Here is a 14,525-nt window from a genome sequence, read left to right as displayed (position 1 = left end):
ACCCTGTAATTTCCTTCCTGTGATTCCATACTTAAATCATGGCATTTGCTACCACGAGATGTGGTGATGGCCCCTAACATGGATAGCTTTAAAAGGGGATTAGAAATAGTCATGAAGAGTAAGGTTATCAATGGCTACTAGTATGCCTCTGCATAGCAGTTGCTGGGAAATCATGAATGGGATGGGGCTGAGTGGTTGAGCTTGGATAGCTCAGTTAGTTAGAGCAGGGTGCTGATAAGGCCATGGTCACAGGTTCAATCCCCGTATGGGACAGCTGCATATTTCTACATTGCAGGGGGCTGGACAAGATGACCCTCAGTGTCCCTTCCAACTCTACAGTTCTATGACTACATGACATAAAAGTGAATTCATGTACTAATTGAGCACTTCCTGGAGCTATCGGATTGGCCACTGTGGGAACAGACTGCTAGATGGGGCCTTTGGTTTGGTACAGCAGCACCAAAGTGCCCCAGCTACTCTGGACAGCTTCCAACAAAATATTGCAAACACTTTAGAAAGTAATGCCAGCATTTTGAATGAGAATTTGTGTGTGTGTCTGTGAGAGAGAATGAACATTGCATTATCAATGGCCCATTTAGTCCAGCATCCTGTTCCCACACTGGTCCCCAGTGGCCAACCAGATGCCTGTGGGAAGCCAGGAAGCAGAAGATGAACACAACAGCAATCTCCCCTCCCCTGGTTTCCAGCATCCATGGAGGCAAAGCCACAACCATTATAGCTGGTCACCATTGATAACCATCCCCTCCATAAATTTGTCTTTTGAAGCCATCCAAGTTTGTGGACGTCACTGCTGCTTGGGGGAGCATGTTCCATAGATTGACTATGCACTGTAGGGAGAAGTAGTTTCTTTTTTCTATCCTAAATCTCCCAACAGGAACAGCACCAGTCTAATACATCCTAGGAGGGAATTCCAAAGGAGAGATGCCACTATCACTGCACTAAAGGCCTTTTGTCCAATTCTTTCCTCTTCTCCATGTTGAGCTGTTGAGGCATAAATTTCGATTGCATGTTATGTGTGGGCAAGCAGGCTAGTCAGAACTTTTGTGGGCAAGTAAGGTTTGGTTCGGGATGCGGGTGGCGCTGTGGGTTAAACCACAGAGCCTAGGACTTGCCGATCAGAAGGTCGCGGTTCGAATCCCCACGACGGGGTGAGCTCCTGTTGCTCGGTCCCTGCTCCTGCCAACCTAGCAGTTCGAAAGCGCGTCAAAGGTAAACGGCATTTCCACGCACTGCTCTGGTTTGCCAGAAGCAGCTAGTCGTGCTGGCCACATGACCTGGAAGCTGTACGCCGGCTCCCTTGGCCAATAAAATGAGATGAGCGCCACAACCCCAGAGTCGGTCACGACTGGACCTAATGGTCAGGGGTCCCTTTACCTTTACCTTTTAAGGTTTGGTTCATTTGAGCCCTAGTCAGGAAAAATCTCAGGCAAGGTTTGAGTAGGGCCAGCATCTAAAAGGGACGAATGACATTCCATTATTGGGTGCACTATGAGCTCACATAACTATTAAACCTACTGGTAATCCAGGAAATGGTTTTACCACTAATACCACTTTTGCCAATAAGGTACTCTTTGTCTTCCACATGTCTTATATCTCTGGCTGACAATGACCTGCTGTGATGATATTTTAATTTTAAAGTCATTCTTGGCATATGGAACAAGTTCAAAGGAAAACAGTCTGAAACTGGAGGAACTCTCCAAGATAAAGGAATCGTTTGTGCAAATAAATCCGCGTGGGCAGAGCCAGAGAGGGCGTTGTTATAGAGGCACAAGCATTCCGCCCCTCCTGATCCAGTTGCAGAATTAGACAGCTATTATAGATATAATATGATGAAGAATGGCAACTGGTATGTGCATCTGAGCAGGGGGGCAGGCAACGAAAGTAAGGAAATAAGGAGATAAGTATTTTATAATTACATGGTTTCATGCCTTCCTTGTTTACTTGAGTCTTTCCCCAACACTGTGTCAACAGAGTTTAATGGGCTTCACCAGTTCAAAACAACTGCTGTGCAGTAAGGATTATCCTTGTTATTTGTCTAGAAATTTTCAATCTCCTCTTCCCCCACTGATATTAATAGCTTTGCCGGGTGGGGGAAGTCCGGTCGTAGTATGAGGAAGGGCCCTGTCAGCACTGGCGCCAGTTGTCGGCATCCACAGGCAGCTCCTAAGACCTCCATACAAAAGAAGAACTCACTGTCACTGAGAGTATGGCTTGTTGGGATGCCAGGCATGTGAGCCCCCATTTTAAATTTCCCATAGTTCCCTGGACTGTTATGGTGGGTACTTTCAGGCAAGCACAAATGAGTGGGGGAGAATGCAGCTAACATTTCTTCCTCCCTCCCTCCTTTCTTACCTTGCACTTCTGGTACAAATTGTGACTCAATAACATTTCCCACTTGTACATTATTATTATTATTATTATTATTATTATTATTATTATTATTATTAATTATATTTATATTTATACTCCGCGCTCCCCAGCCAAGACCGGGCTCAGGGCAGCTAACACCAGGTATGAAAACAATTGATTAAAATACAACTTAAAAACAATATTAAAATACAACATTAAAATGCAGCCTCATTTCAGTAGAAACTCAAATCAAAAACTTTTTGGGGATGAAAACGTCAAATCTTCAACTATCCAGACTGGTCCTACGTGGGCCAGAAAAAAGCCAGGGAAGTCCCCAAATAGGAGTTCCATCACAGAAGGAGAAAGGAAAGAGGGGGAGGGGATCAAGTTGATTCCTAGCCAAAAGCTTGTGAACCCATAATGTGTCTTGAACCCGTGACAGGAGGATCCAGCCAATGTGCCTTCAGCAGGGCCAGCCGAAGATGTTGTGCAACCCGAGGCAAAGAACAAAATAGCCTCTCCCAGAAACCAACTGGAATGTCAGTTGGGTTTTTTTCTTCTTCCAGCGCTGGCAATGGGGGAATTCTTCAGGGCACTTGAGGGCAGCAGTCTAGTTTAGTGGGTGGAGGACTGGTAACGTTGGACACAGAACTCTGCCCTATATAATAGGGGGGCATGACTGGGAGGCTGCAGGTCATTGCCCACACCCTGCTGGCAATATCTGCTCCCTAAGGCAGTTTCTGCACTCTTCATAGTAATAGGCTGGCCCCGGTTATCACCTGGGTCTACCTAAAGGAGGAACTGTAGGGAGACCAGCCAAGGAAGCCTCCTTGTATTTAAAAAACCCCACTGGGATCCCTGCCATGCAGCAGATTGCCTTTGCCGTCCTGACAATCTTCATTCATCTCACCCTGCCCTCAGCTAACATAGAATCTGCCCAAAGTGCCTTAAACGCATGCAATGTCTTATATAAAGCATGTTATGATTGTCTCAATGCGTAGGCAGGAGAAATGACAAATTAAAAATAAATCCTAACACAGGCCTTCATAGGGGGAACATAAATTTTTTCTTGCACATACCAACCTCTGCTATTGGTGGAGGCACAGTCTGCCTCTCTCCAGCTGGCAGTGACACAATGTTCCTGAGAGAACACAGCAATTCTTCTCTGAGGAAATTAATACCTTTGTGAGATTTAGTGTTAGGAGAAAAGCACGGCTCAATTTACCTGCATGCAAATTAAATCAGAAAACCCCAACCAAACTGGAGATCCCATTGTACCATTATGGGGGAGCTTCCCAAATGCAAAAAGTGTGTGTGAGAGAAAGGAGGGTCTATTCTGTTTCTTTGACCTCAGGTTCAATTGACAGCACCTTCATAACATGAGTGGTATAAGGGTAACAAAGTCAGGCCACCCAGCAGCAGGAACAGAGCAGTGTGTGTCTGTAGATGTGTAAAGGTAAAGGGATCACTGACCATTAGGTTCAGTTGTGGGCGACTCTGGGGTTGCGGCACTCATCTCGCTTTATTGGCTGAGGGAGCCAGCGTACAGCTTCCGGGTCATGTGGCCAGCATGACTAAGCTGCTTCTGGCGAACCTGAGCAGCGCACAGAAACGCCGTTTACCTTCCCGCCGGAGTGGTACCTATTTATCTACTTGCACTTTTTGGTGTGCTTTTGAACTGCTAGCTTGGCAGGAGATGGGCTGAGCAATGGGAGCTCACCCCGTCATGGGGTTTCGAACCGCTGACCTTCTGATCAGCAAGCCGTGGGCTCTGTGGTTTCGACCACAGCGCCACCCGCGTCCCCTGTAGATGTGTACAATTAGGTAACACGGGTGGCGCTCAGGTAGACCTCCCTCCCTCTGCCAATGAACACTTTCTGTAACACTGAAGGGGACCCTCCTACATGGATATATACTTAATGAAGATTTTCCTCTTCCAACTAGCCTTTCTGCATTGCAGCTATTTTCCACTTTTTTTTTTTTACACTTTTCTGGTTTTATGGTTGTGACATTTTCATTTGTTTTATAATTGTATATTTGATTGTTGTAACCCACCCTGAGGTTATTACAGTAAGCAGAGGTAACAGCTGCTTAGGGTGATTGAGGGCGGTCAGCTCAACATCCTGATATCCCATGTGCAACGTCACATGATGTTCCGACGTTGCGCATGCAACATTGCGAGGAGCCGGGGCAGAACTGAATGCCCTCTGAACATTGAGGGGGCCCAGACTCCTAAAAAACAAAACAAAACCAAAAAAGGGGGGGGGGGAGAAAATGCTATGATGATAAGGATGGGTAAGAAATCCAGTAAGTAAGCAAATAGCAAATTACAGTGGTACCTCGGGTTAAGAAGTTAATTGGTTCTGGAGCTCCGTTCTTAACCTGAAACTGTTCTTAACCTGAGGTACCACTTTAGCTAATGGGGCCTCCCACTGCCGCTGTGCCGCTGCCACACAATTTCTGTTCTTAACCTGAAGCAAAGTTCTTAACCCGAGGTACTATTTCTGGGTTAGCGGAGTCTGTAAACTGAAGCGTCTGTAACCTGAAGTGTCTGTAACCCAAGATACCACTGTAATAGTGTGTGCATGTATAGCTCTCTCTGTAGGATGTCAAGATGGGCGGGGTATAAATAATTTTTAATTTATTCTTATTATTATTGACCAGTCTTCCAATCGCCATGGAAGGAAGGGCTGTACATGTACAGGTCCCCTCAACCTGATGCTGCTTGCACATCATCTGGAGGTGTGACTGGTACATGCTGATTTTTGTTTTGGTTAAAACCAGTGCTATTTTTCAGGGAACTCACCACGAACACCTCCCTCATTCTCTTAGAATGGCAACGGTGCCCACCTGGGAAGTGCCAGCTGAAGAAAAACAAAGCCCTGGTTGAAACCCTAACAAATGCTAAATCACATTCCTAAACCCCTTCACTTCTGCTTCTTCAAATCATTACCCCAAAGAAATGATGGTCTTTAAAATATTTTTCATTGTCCCATGGAGTCTTGAGCTGTGCTTGCCAGCTATTTGCTGAACATTGCAATTTGACAGTAAAACGGAGTGTTTTGTAAATCTTTATTTTTGCTATGAATAAATCAAGACTCGTTCAATACTTGCTTGAGCTGACAAGCTAACAAAGAGCCTCGTGGCAGTCACAGAGGGAATGGATTGAAAACTTTAATAATGTATATGGGAGAGTGTAAGAAAACAAACTTACACATTCCCTGGGGATGACTTTTTTCCCTTTTCATTTTACTGGATTCTGTCACTATCTCTTATTCAAAGATCTTAATTGGAAATAGGATGTGTTTCTTAATATGTTGTACTCTGATTCAGAAAATGGTTGTAGGTGATTTTTCACACGCCGTAAGGTTTTCTCCATGGGAGATGCCACTTCAAATAAGGGTAATAAAATAGCAAACAGCGTATTGCTTATATCTCCTTCAAACATGACACAAAACTGAAAGAGAGCAGTGCTTTGGGGTTTTCTTTTGGTTTGTTGGAAGTCTTTGTGCTGAAATAAATATACATTCGTACCTTGGTTCTCGAACAGAATGCGTTCAGGAGGTCCGTTCGACTTCTGGAACTGTTCGAAACCAAGACGTGGCTTCTGATTGGCTGCAGGAACAACCTGCAGCCAATCAGAAGCTGCGCCGGATGTTCGGCTTTCGAAAACACTCGCTTCTGGTTTTCGATTGTTCAGGATTTGAAACGTACGAGTTCCAAGGCATTTTGCAACCAAGGTACGGCTGTAATTGGTAAGTAAGAAGCTGAAGCAAATGTTTTCCAAAGCTGATATGCAGTTCAAAAAATGGCATCATAGGAGCCAACTCCTAGGGGCTGAGGTCCCTTCACTCCCCCATAAAATATTTGAGTGGGCCAGACACCCCCCCAAAAAAAGTTGATATGCATTGCTATTCAAATGGAATGTGTGTGCTGTGTCATGTAATCAGTTATGTGGGGCGGGCCTTACCTGCCCCCCCATATTTTATCCAAGTTGGCACCCCTGAATGGCATGCTTGACACTCTTTAAGAAATTATTGTATACAACACACACAGCCTTTGGAGACAATGTCCAGAATAAGATGCAAATGTGCCTACTGATTAGTATGAGTTGGTTGCCTTTATATATTTTAATTGTACCTGCTTTGATTGTGTTTTCTTGGAGGAGTGGTTGGTAAATATAAAATGAACAAATGGGTGGTTGATGACACTTTGAAGCATGATGACTCTGGGAAAAACGACTAACTGATGCAACATGAGTGCTGTTAAGTATATACGCTAAGGAAGTCTGGTTTTGACCGGGAAGAGAAAGTGTGAGTTTCAAAAGATGTTTGCATTTTAGTTCATGTATTGTTTCAGAATGTGTGACTTAGGTAGGTAGGTTCACCTTGCTGGCCTGGCTTAACAGAAACTGGGGTGGGTAATATGGAGTAGGTTTATCTTTCCTAGGCATAAGCTTCATACATGACCGACAAAACACATATCAAGCGTACCAGTGCCTTTTATTTATTTATCACAATCATTTACTTCCCAATGTTATCCTCACAACACAGCAAGGTAGGTTAGGCTGAGAGTCACCCAGAGGGTGAGACTTTGAACCTAGGTCCTCCTTGTCCACCACTCTTTCCAATTAACACCAGACTGATTCTGAATTTAGGGGATAAAGGAAAATTCACAAACAGTGAGGAGCTCCTCTTTGCATGATGTAGAGTACCACTGTCCATCTTCGGCAAATTTTGTACAGTTCTTACTTCCATCAGAGTTGCTTGGTTCCCAAAATGCCCACTTTATGTATGCGTTGTGTCTCGTAACATAGGCCGATTTCTCATGCCTCTTCAACACACTCTGCAAAGCGTTGGCGTCAGCCTCCGTCTTCGGAGAAGGAACATGACCGCCAGCAGCGAGACAGGTGGCATTGAGCGTTTTGAAGTCCCCTTCACCAAGATTTGTGGTGTATAACCTTTCACTGCCAGTTCCAAAACTGCGAGCTGGAAATACAAGAGACAATCATTCCAATAATTTCAAATGCTCTGCTGCTACAAGTTGGTTGATATAGACCCCAATATTCACGATGCACTATGGAGCAACTTAAGTGAAAGACCCAAGGAGCTTACGATCTGAGATCAGATGTGGAGGACGGCAATGGAGAAGCAAAGGGCATTGCACCTTATTTAAAGAATAGGAGGTTAAAAATTAAAACTGTTGTTCTTTAGTCATGTCTGACTCTTTGTGACCCCATGGACCAGAGCACAGCAGGCACTTCTGTCTTCCACTGCCTTTGGTCAAACTCAAAAATTAAAACTAGCAATGTTCTAATATGCTATGAGTCTATTTTCAGCAATTTGTAAACACGGAATCCTGTGTTACGTTGGAAATGAACAGGAACTCAGTAATGGCAGGCAAGATTGCTGAGGAAGCATTGGTTAAGCACTCAATCTGTAGCTGCAGGAGAGCTTTAGGTGCCTGGGAGAGGACATTCTCACTTTGTGAAGAGCTATGCATTGAGCCACAGTCTAGGGATTGCCATTGGTGTCTCCTTCAGATGCTGTTTATTTTTAGTTATTAAATTTCTCCCATAATTCCTGACCATTGGCTACGCTGGCTGGGGCTGATGGGAGCCCTAGTCTATCAACACCTGGAGGGCACTATGTTGACAGTCTCTGACCCATTCCAACCCGAGAGCATAACCCAGAATCTCTGGCAAGACACACATACCTCCCAACATTTCTCCAATGAAATAGGGACATTCTAAGGAAAAGCAGAACCTTCTGGAATCTAATCAGAAAGCTGAACGGCTTCTGTAAATCTGGGACTGTCCTGGAAAATAGGGACGTCTGGACACAATGTTTCCGCAGCATAGACATTGTACCTTGGGACACTTGTTTCCTCTTCAAAGTGTGAAAATCACTAGCCAAGACCAGGAATTATTTTTATCAACATTTCAATATTGTGATAACTCCCAAATCCTAAATACTTAAAAAATAATAATCTTAAAAAGCTGGCAGCAAACATAACATACTGAGTGTAATTCTAAAGTGGACCACTTAATGGAAATACACATTGAAAAGAATCTAGGATGCTGGGAATGGTTTGAGGGAAATAAAATACTTCTAGCTGTCTTACCTTTATGGACTGTATAGAAAGCATTGTCTAGTGCGTCCAATTTTATTTTCAAATGGTTCACAGTTTCTTCCAAATCATGTACTCCTGAAAGGAAAAACAGTATCACTTTCACTGGGACTTAACTCTCCAAGACAAATATCCAGGAATATTTAATATTCCTTGGGCTTGCTATCTTTTCTTTCAAAGGATTTTTATCCATCTGAAGAAATCCCATTAGCTATTATGCATGCATTATACCTATTCTCTTTGGGTATGGCATTTACTTTTAAAACTCTGAATATACACTTTTCATTCTTCAATTGGATCCCCTAAGTTCAACATATGTCTAAAGAATATATGGATCTGGCTTACGCAAAACCAGACAATTGCCCTATTTCGTGTATTAGCTATGTTAACTGACAGTGGCTCTGGTCTCACTCTTATGAACAGTAAGTGCTAGTTAACCTTATTTCTGGATTGTCCTACTTTAGGTAAGGTCCCACACATCTGAGTGCTTATCCAAAAAGAAACATTCCTTGCACACAGAAAGCTATAAGGCAAGGCCCAGCCTTGATTTGTTGGCTTCTGTGTGCTGTGATTTGTTCATTTTTTTAATAGTAGATCAACACCTGAGTCCCATTCTACTGTTTCTGAGATGGTACAGTCCAAACACAGGTTAACCACCCCACCAGTAGCTTTTGAGAACTAGATCTCAGGCAGAGGTCTGTGCCATCTCTACTGCCTAAGATCCCTTTTTGATTGGAGATGTCAAGAACCAAAGTTTTTGCATCGAAAGCCTGTGTTGTACCCCTGAGCTATGTCTGATCCACGTGCTTATTATACGAACGTACTTTTGTTCAAATCTTCGTCTGGGGTTGGATGTGAGCTGGTCAAAGATGTTCCCAGAAGAAGAACACTGAATGCTAGAAACAGACGCATCTTTCAGACTGTCTGAAATATATAAAGAGAGAGAGAGAGAGAGAGACAGACAGTGAGAGTGTGAGCTGGTGTCCCTGATGACGTAAGGTGGCAGTAGCAGCCTACCGAGTTTCCATTTGATTATTGTCCTGTGTTTGGTCTGCAGCTACAGCTAGAGAGTATTATGCTGCTCCACAAATAGTATTTTTTGTTTTGTTTTAAAGCATTTCTAAACGTCCATTCATTCTCCAAACCTGTTGCAAAACACTTGCTGCTTCACTAGAGTGTAGACCTGAAGGAACATCTCCACCTCCAACGTCCAGCCTGGACACTGAGGTCCACTTCTGAGGCCCTTCTGGTGATTCCCTTACTGCAAGAAGTGAGATTACAGGGAACCAGGCAGAGGGGCTTCTCGGTAGTGGTGCCCACCCTGTGGAACGCCCTTCTCATCAGATAAACTATTTGACTTTCAGAGGACATCTGAAGGGAAATTTTTAATGGTTGATATATTATTGTGCTTTTAATATTTTGTTGCGAGCTGCCCAGAGTGGCTGGGGCAACCCAGTTACACAGGCAGTGTATAAATAACATAACAGTAATTACTAGAGACGAGTACAAATGCTTTTAGCCAGGCCTGGATGCTTAGCTGTGCTGACTAGAGCTAATAGTCAACTTTAGAGTCTAACTTTTAGTGTTCACATAATTTAAGCACAATCAATCGAAAGCTAAGCACTATTAAATCCTCACTGATCACAACAGAAGCAAGTGAAGCACAAACTTACCCCTCCCTTTGAAACCAATGGGATTAAATAGTGCTTTAATTTTGTGTGGTTGTGCTTTATGTGCTCCAAGGCCTTTTCTGCTTTTTAGTATCTCAGTGTTCAAAACATTGCTGTTTTGTCATATTTTTATATCTCTCTCTGTGTGCTCTCTTTAAAAGTATGGGATGTTGCTGCTGCAGGTGGTAATAATAAAATAATGATTGCGATTTAAAAACACCACCACCACAAGTGTATCAAATCCATCTTTACCACTTTTGCAATCCAGACCTTCCATCTGAACGATGTGCCTTGGATTTGTTTTATGCCATTTTATCTTCACAACAATCCAGAGATGTGTAAATTGGCATGAGAATTAGCAACTGGACTTAATATCATGCATTTCATGAGTGAGTGGAGATTTGAACCCAGGTCTTTCAAGTTTGTTCACTACAGTACTACCTTGTTGCTGTAGAACATACCACTGGTGTATAGTATTTGCCAATGTTCCCTTTGTAGCAGGCACTATTTTTAAGAACATTCAACAGCATTAAATAGTATCTTGCTGCATTCAATAGATCACATCCAAGGGTAATTAATATTTGACGGCTGGCAGCTTGTAAGGTTAAATATTGGAAGACTGCCCAACATCAAAACAATCAAGAAATGTCAACAACACGAAAAATGCAATCCTCTGCATACTTACTTGGAGGAAACCCCACTGAACCCAATGGACTTACTTCCAGGCAGTGTACAAAAAGGATGACTCTGCAAAGCATGCAGATTTCTAATTCACAATGTACAAGCCAAACCTGGAAAACTATTCACATTGTGATTATTTGTATTAATCTGTCCAACATGGCAGAAACAATGACAGTGCAGACATAATACTTAACCAAGGTTAGCAATAATTATCGTTTGCTGCCTTAAACTTGGTTTAACCAAATACCTTATGAAAATGGGGGTTTAACTTATCAGGCTGAGCCTCTCCCACTCTCTAAGGTTGTGTAGGAAGACCAGCTTGGCTCCTTAGAAGGAGAATTTGGAGAGGTAAGAAAAGTTACATAAGCAGGGTTTGCTCACTGAATCTGTAACACTTGAACATATCATGGTTTGCAACCTGTCTTCAAACCATAGTTGCACAGCCTGGTTTGAATGCATAGTACGTACCAAAACCATGGTTTCCAAGGCGTCTTCAACTTATTTGTGTATGTAGGACCATTCAAACTAAAAATAATAGGTGCTGTTTCACTGGGCACTAAATAAAATAGATACAGTGGTACCTCGGGTTACATACGCTTCAGGTTACAGACTCCATTAACCCAGAAATAGTACCTCGGGTTAAGAACTTTGCTTCAGGATGAGAAAAGAAATTGTGCAGCAGCAGGAGGCCCCATTAGCTAAATTGGTGTTTCAGGTTATGAACAGACCTCCAAAACGAATTAAGTTCTTAACCCGAGGTACCACTGTACAACAAAAATCATGCACTCTCCCTCATTCATAGCAATTCCATACTGAAAGCAAATTTCAGCTAGGATGCTTATTAGAACGATACAATTCCTGATCAAAACAGCAGAAGAAAGAAAATACCATAAGATTACAATTCCCAACTTACTCTGAGATATCTGATGCTCTGGATGGAGGTTCACTGAGAATAATGCTTCCATCACACAGCGGTCATTTTATATTTAAAATAACCTGCTGATTGAGCAATGTGAGGGCTGAGCAAACCGATTGCTCAAAGGAGGTCCTTTTGGTAAATTACAGCTGTTTGTTTAAGAACAGTTTGGTCTTTCAAAATCATTGCATGTTTAGAAATTGCAAAAATCTCCCGACAGCCACAGACCCAAAAGCACGAGGAAACAAGTGTGGGAAATATGAATTTACCTGAAGATTTCTCAATGCAGTGCAATGTAGGCATGTTTTTATTGGCACGGAAGCAGAACCCATCACAGAGACACTCAATAAATCCAAAGTTACACAATCTGGGTGGCAGACTAATGCCATTGGGACAGACAGGAGTTGCTCTGAAAATGCGTCTAAAGCAGACTTCTCCAACCTGCGGCCTTCCAGGTGTTTTGGACTATTTCTCCCACCACCCCCAACTATTGGCTATCCAAGCTGAGGCTGATGGGAGCTGCCCCCCAAAACATTTGTACGGCACCTGGTTGAGGAAGGCTAACCTACAGTGTCTGGTAGTTTCAGAGCAGTGCTTATTCTGAATGTTCTGGTTCCAATGTAACACTAAAACATGGTTGAAGTTAATCACAGTTTATAAACCATAGTTAAAGCTGAGGTGCCTGACAAACGATCACTTGAAGCTTGGGTTTATCATGTCACAAAACAGTTAAAAGCACCAGTGAGAGCAGCTGATTATTCAGAGCACTTTGATTCCCCCCACCCACATATTTTCATTTGCAGTGATAAAATCCGGATTTCTACAAAATGCTAAACCACAGTTTAGAAAACAAGTCCAAATCTTGGTTAACGAGCGACCTGAAGCCACAGTTAAACTGCTGCAGTGGGTTCATGCATAATGTTAAACCATGGTTTCCTCAACTATGGCTTAGCATTATGTGTGAAATGGGCCAGTGAGGTGTTTAACCAATCACAGCCTTAAAGCAGACACAGCACTGCAGAAGGAAGAGAAATGCAAAGCTGTTCATTCAGTCCCATGTCTTTGAGGATGTGAATTGTTCCTTCTCTATCAGAATAGATTATCTGATGAGTGAGGAAGGGTATATAACTCCCCTCTTCAGTTGATCTTCATGGATCAGCTGGTGGGGGGGGGAGGCTCTGTGCCTGTGTATGTTTGTATGTGTGGTGGTTCACTGGTTTGTGACCCTAAGTGAATTCAATCCTCAAGGCAAAAAGCGTCGTCACCCCTCCTGCACGCCTGAAGGTGCTTCTTGTGACGTGTGCCCTGTTCTTTTATCCCAAGAGAGACTGAAGCTCAGTGTGCTAGTAAACTGACCACAATAGTTTAACCCCCACTCACAATACATGGAAATCAAAATCAAATGTATGGGGCCAGAATTAATCTGATTTTTAATTTAGAAGCTACAAGTTAAGCAGAAGGGCTTATTACAGAAGGGACTCCGGGCACCAGCATACTTTTCTTTTTTAAGGAGCAGAATTGTGCAGTTGGAAGGGACCACAGGGGTCATCTAGTCCAACCCTCTGCAATGTTCTATTCATTTTCCCAAGGCCTCAAGGTGAATTCTACCAAAATCAGCTGGACGTCCTTAGGATTTCCCTTCACACATTTGTGTAGTGGACAGAGAGATATTGTGGAGGGGACAACTGCACACGCACCCCATACGAACTTTGCACCCTCATGCATTCTTTGGAGCACATAAACACAGTTAAGGCAAGGGTAACTTGCTCGTTATAAATCTAATCTGATTTATTCATTACCATAGGCCAGCCTTGGGTCCCCAAATATTGTTGGACTACAACTCTCATTATCCCTGATCACTTGCTGGCTAGGGATGATGAGAGTTGTAGTCTAGCAACATCTGAGGACCCAAGAGTGAAAAAGGCTGCTTTAGGCTTTGAACTGAGCCAAGGAAGAGACGTGGCTTACTTAAACATTTGTTTTAGTTAAAAGCTGAACGGCATGAACCAGGAAACTATTTACTAAGGATTAATGATTCTTCTTTTCTGGGAAAAGGTAAAGGTACCCCTGCCCGTACAGGCCAGGCTTGACAGACTCTAGGGTTGGGCGCTCATCTCACTCTAGAGGCCAGGAGCCGGCGCCGTCCGCAGACACTTCCGGGTCACATGACCAGCGTGATGAAGCTGCTCTGGCGAGTCAGCACCAGCACAGCACACGGAACGTCGTTTACCTTCCCGCTATAAAGTGGTACCTATTTATCTACTTGCACTTAAGGGTGCTTTCAAACTGCTAAGTGGGCAGGAGCTGGGACCGAAAGACGGGAGCTCACCCCGCCGCGGGGATTCGAACTGCCGACCATACGATCGGCAAGTCCTAGGCGCTGAGGATTTACCCACAGCACCACCCGTGTCCCTCTTTTCCGGGAACTTATGTCTAAAAAATTCCCTAGTTACAGGAGATACTTCCCCAAAGCAACGTCCACAGGATTTCACACCTTGCTTAACACTGAACGGAGCTATTTCTGCCTCATTCTTTGGACACAAACATTTGAGCAGTGTCTATGAGCATTTGGACAAGAGGGCTGGCCATTTGAGGCTTGGTAGACTTCCATAGGTAGCTGCATTTTTCGAGGATTGCACGTTTATTTACATCAACCACCAACAGGGCTGGCTCAAGATATTTTGGCACCTGAGGCAAACAACAAAATGCCCCCATCACCATCAGGGAACAAGGAGGAGAACAAAGGGGAATAAAGATCC

The 14,525-nt window shown here is 43.5% G+C and overlaps 1 protein-coding gene across 1 annotated transcript; it reads right to left on the bottom strand.

The window, feature by feature from the left end:
- Positions 1–6,863: 6,863 nt before the first annotated feature.
- On the bottom strand, positions 6,864–11,908 carry LOC310845396 (phospholipase A2 inhibitor alpha-like protein). The gene is made up of 4 exons (XM_083740545.1): positions 11,764–11,908; positions 9,324–9,423; positions 8,494–8,577; positions 6,864–7,358 (listed from the first exon to the last, which is right to left on the bottom strand). Exons 2-4 carry the CDS (start codon positions 9,409–9,411, stop codon positions 7,024–7,026), a joined length of 507 nt encoding a protein of 168 aa, XP_083596671.1. The 5' UTR covers positions 9,412–9,423; positions 11,764–11,908; the 3' UTR covers positions 6,864–7,023.
- Between the last annotated feature and the right edge of the window lie 2,617 nt (positions 11,909–14,525).

Source organism: Podarcis gaigeae (genome assembly GCF_964106915.1).
Source record: "Podarcis gaigeae genome assembly, chromosome: 5".
Classification (NCBI taxonomy): domain Eukaryota; kingdom Metazoa; phylum Chordata; class Lepidosauria; order Squamata; family Lacertidae; genus Podarcis; species Podarcis gaigeae.
Note: the sequence above shows the minus strand (reverse complement) of the source record. Positions and strands in the feature narration are given on the sequence as shown.

Coding starts and splice junctions, on each gene's coding strand:
- LOC310845396 (XM_083740545.1), bottom strand. CDS start 9,411: ATGCGTCTGTTTCTAGCATTCAGTGTTCTTCTTCTGGGAACATCTTTG. Junction 8,578..9,323: donor AGACGAAGATTTGAACAAAA/GTACGTTCGTAT, acceptor TTTTCCTTTCAG/GAGTACATGATTTGGAAGAA. Junction 7,359..8,493: donor TTTCTATACAGTCCATAAAG/GTAAGACAGCTA, acceptor TTGTATTTCCAG/CTCGCAGTTTTGGAACTGGC.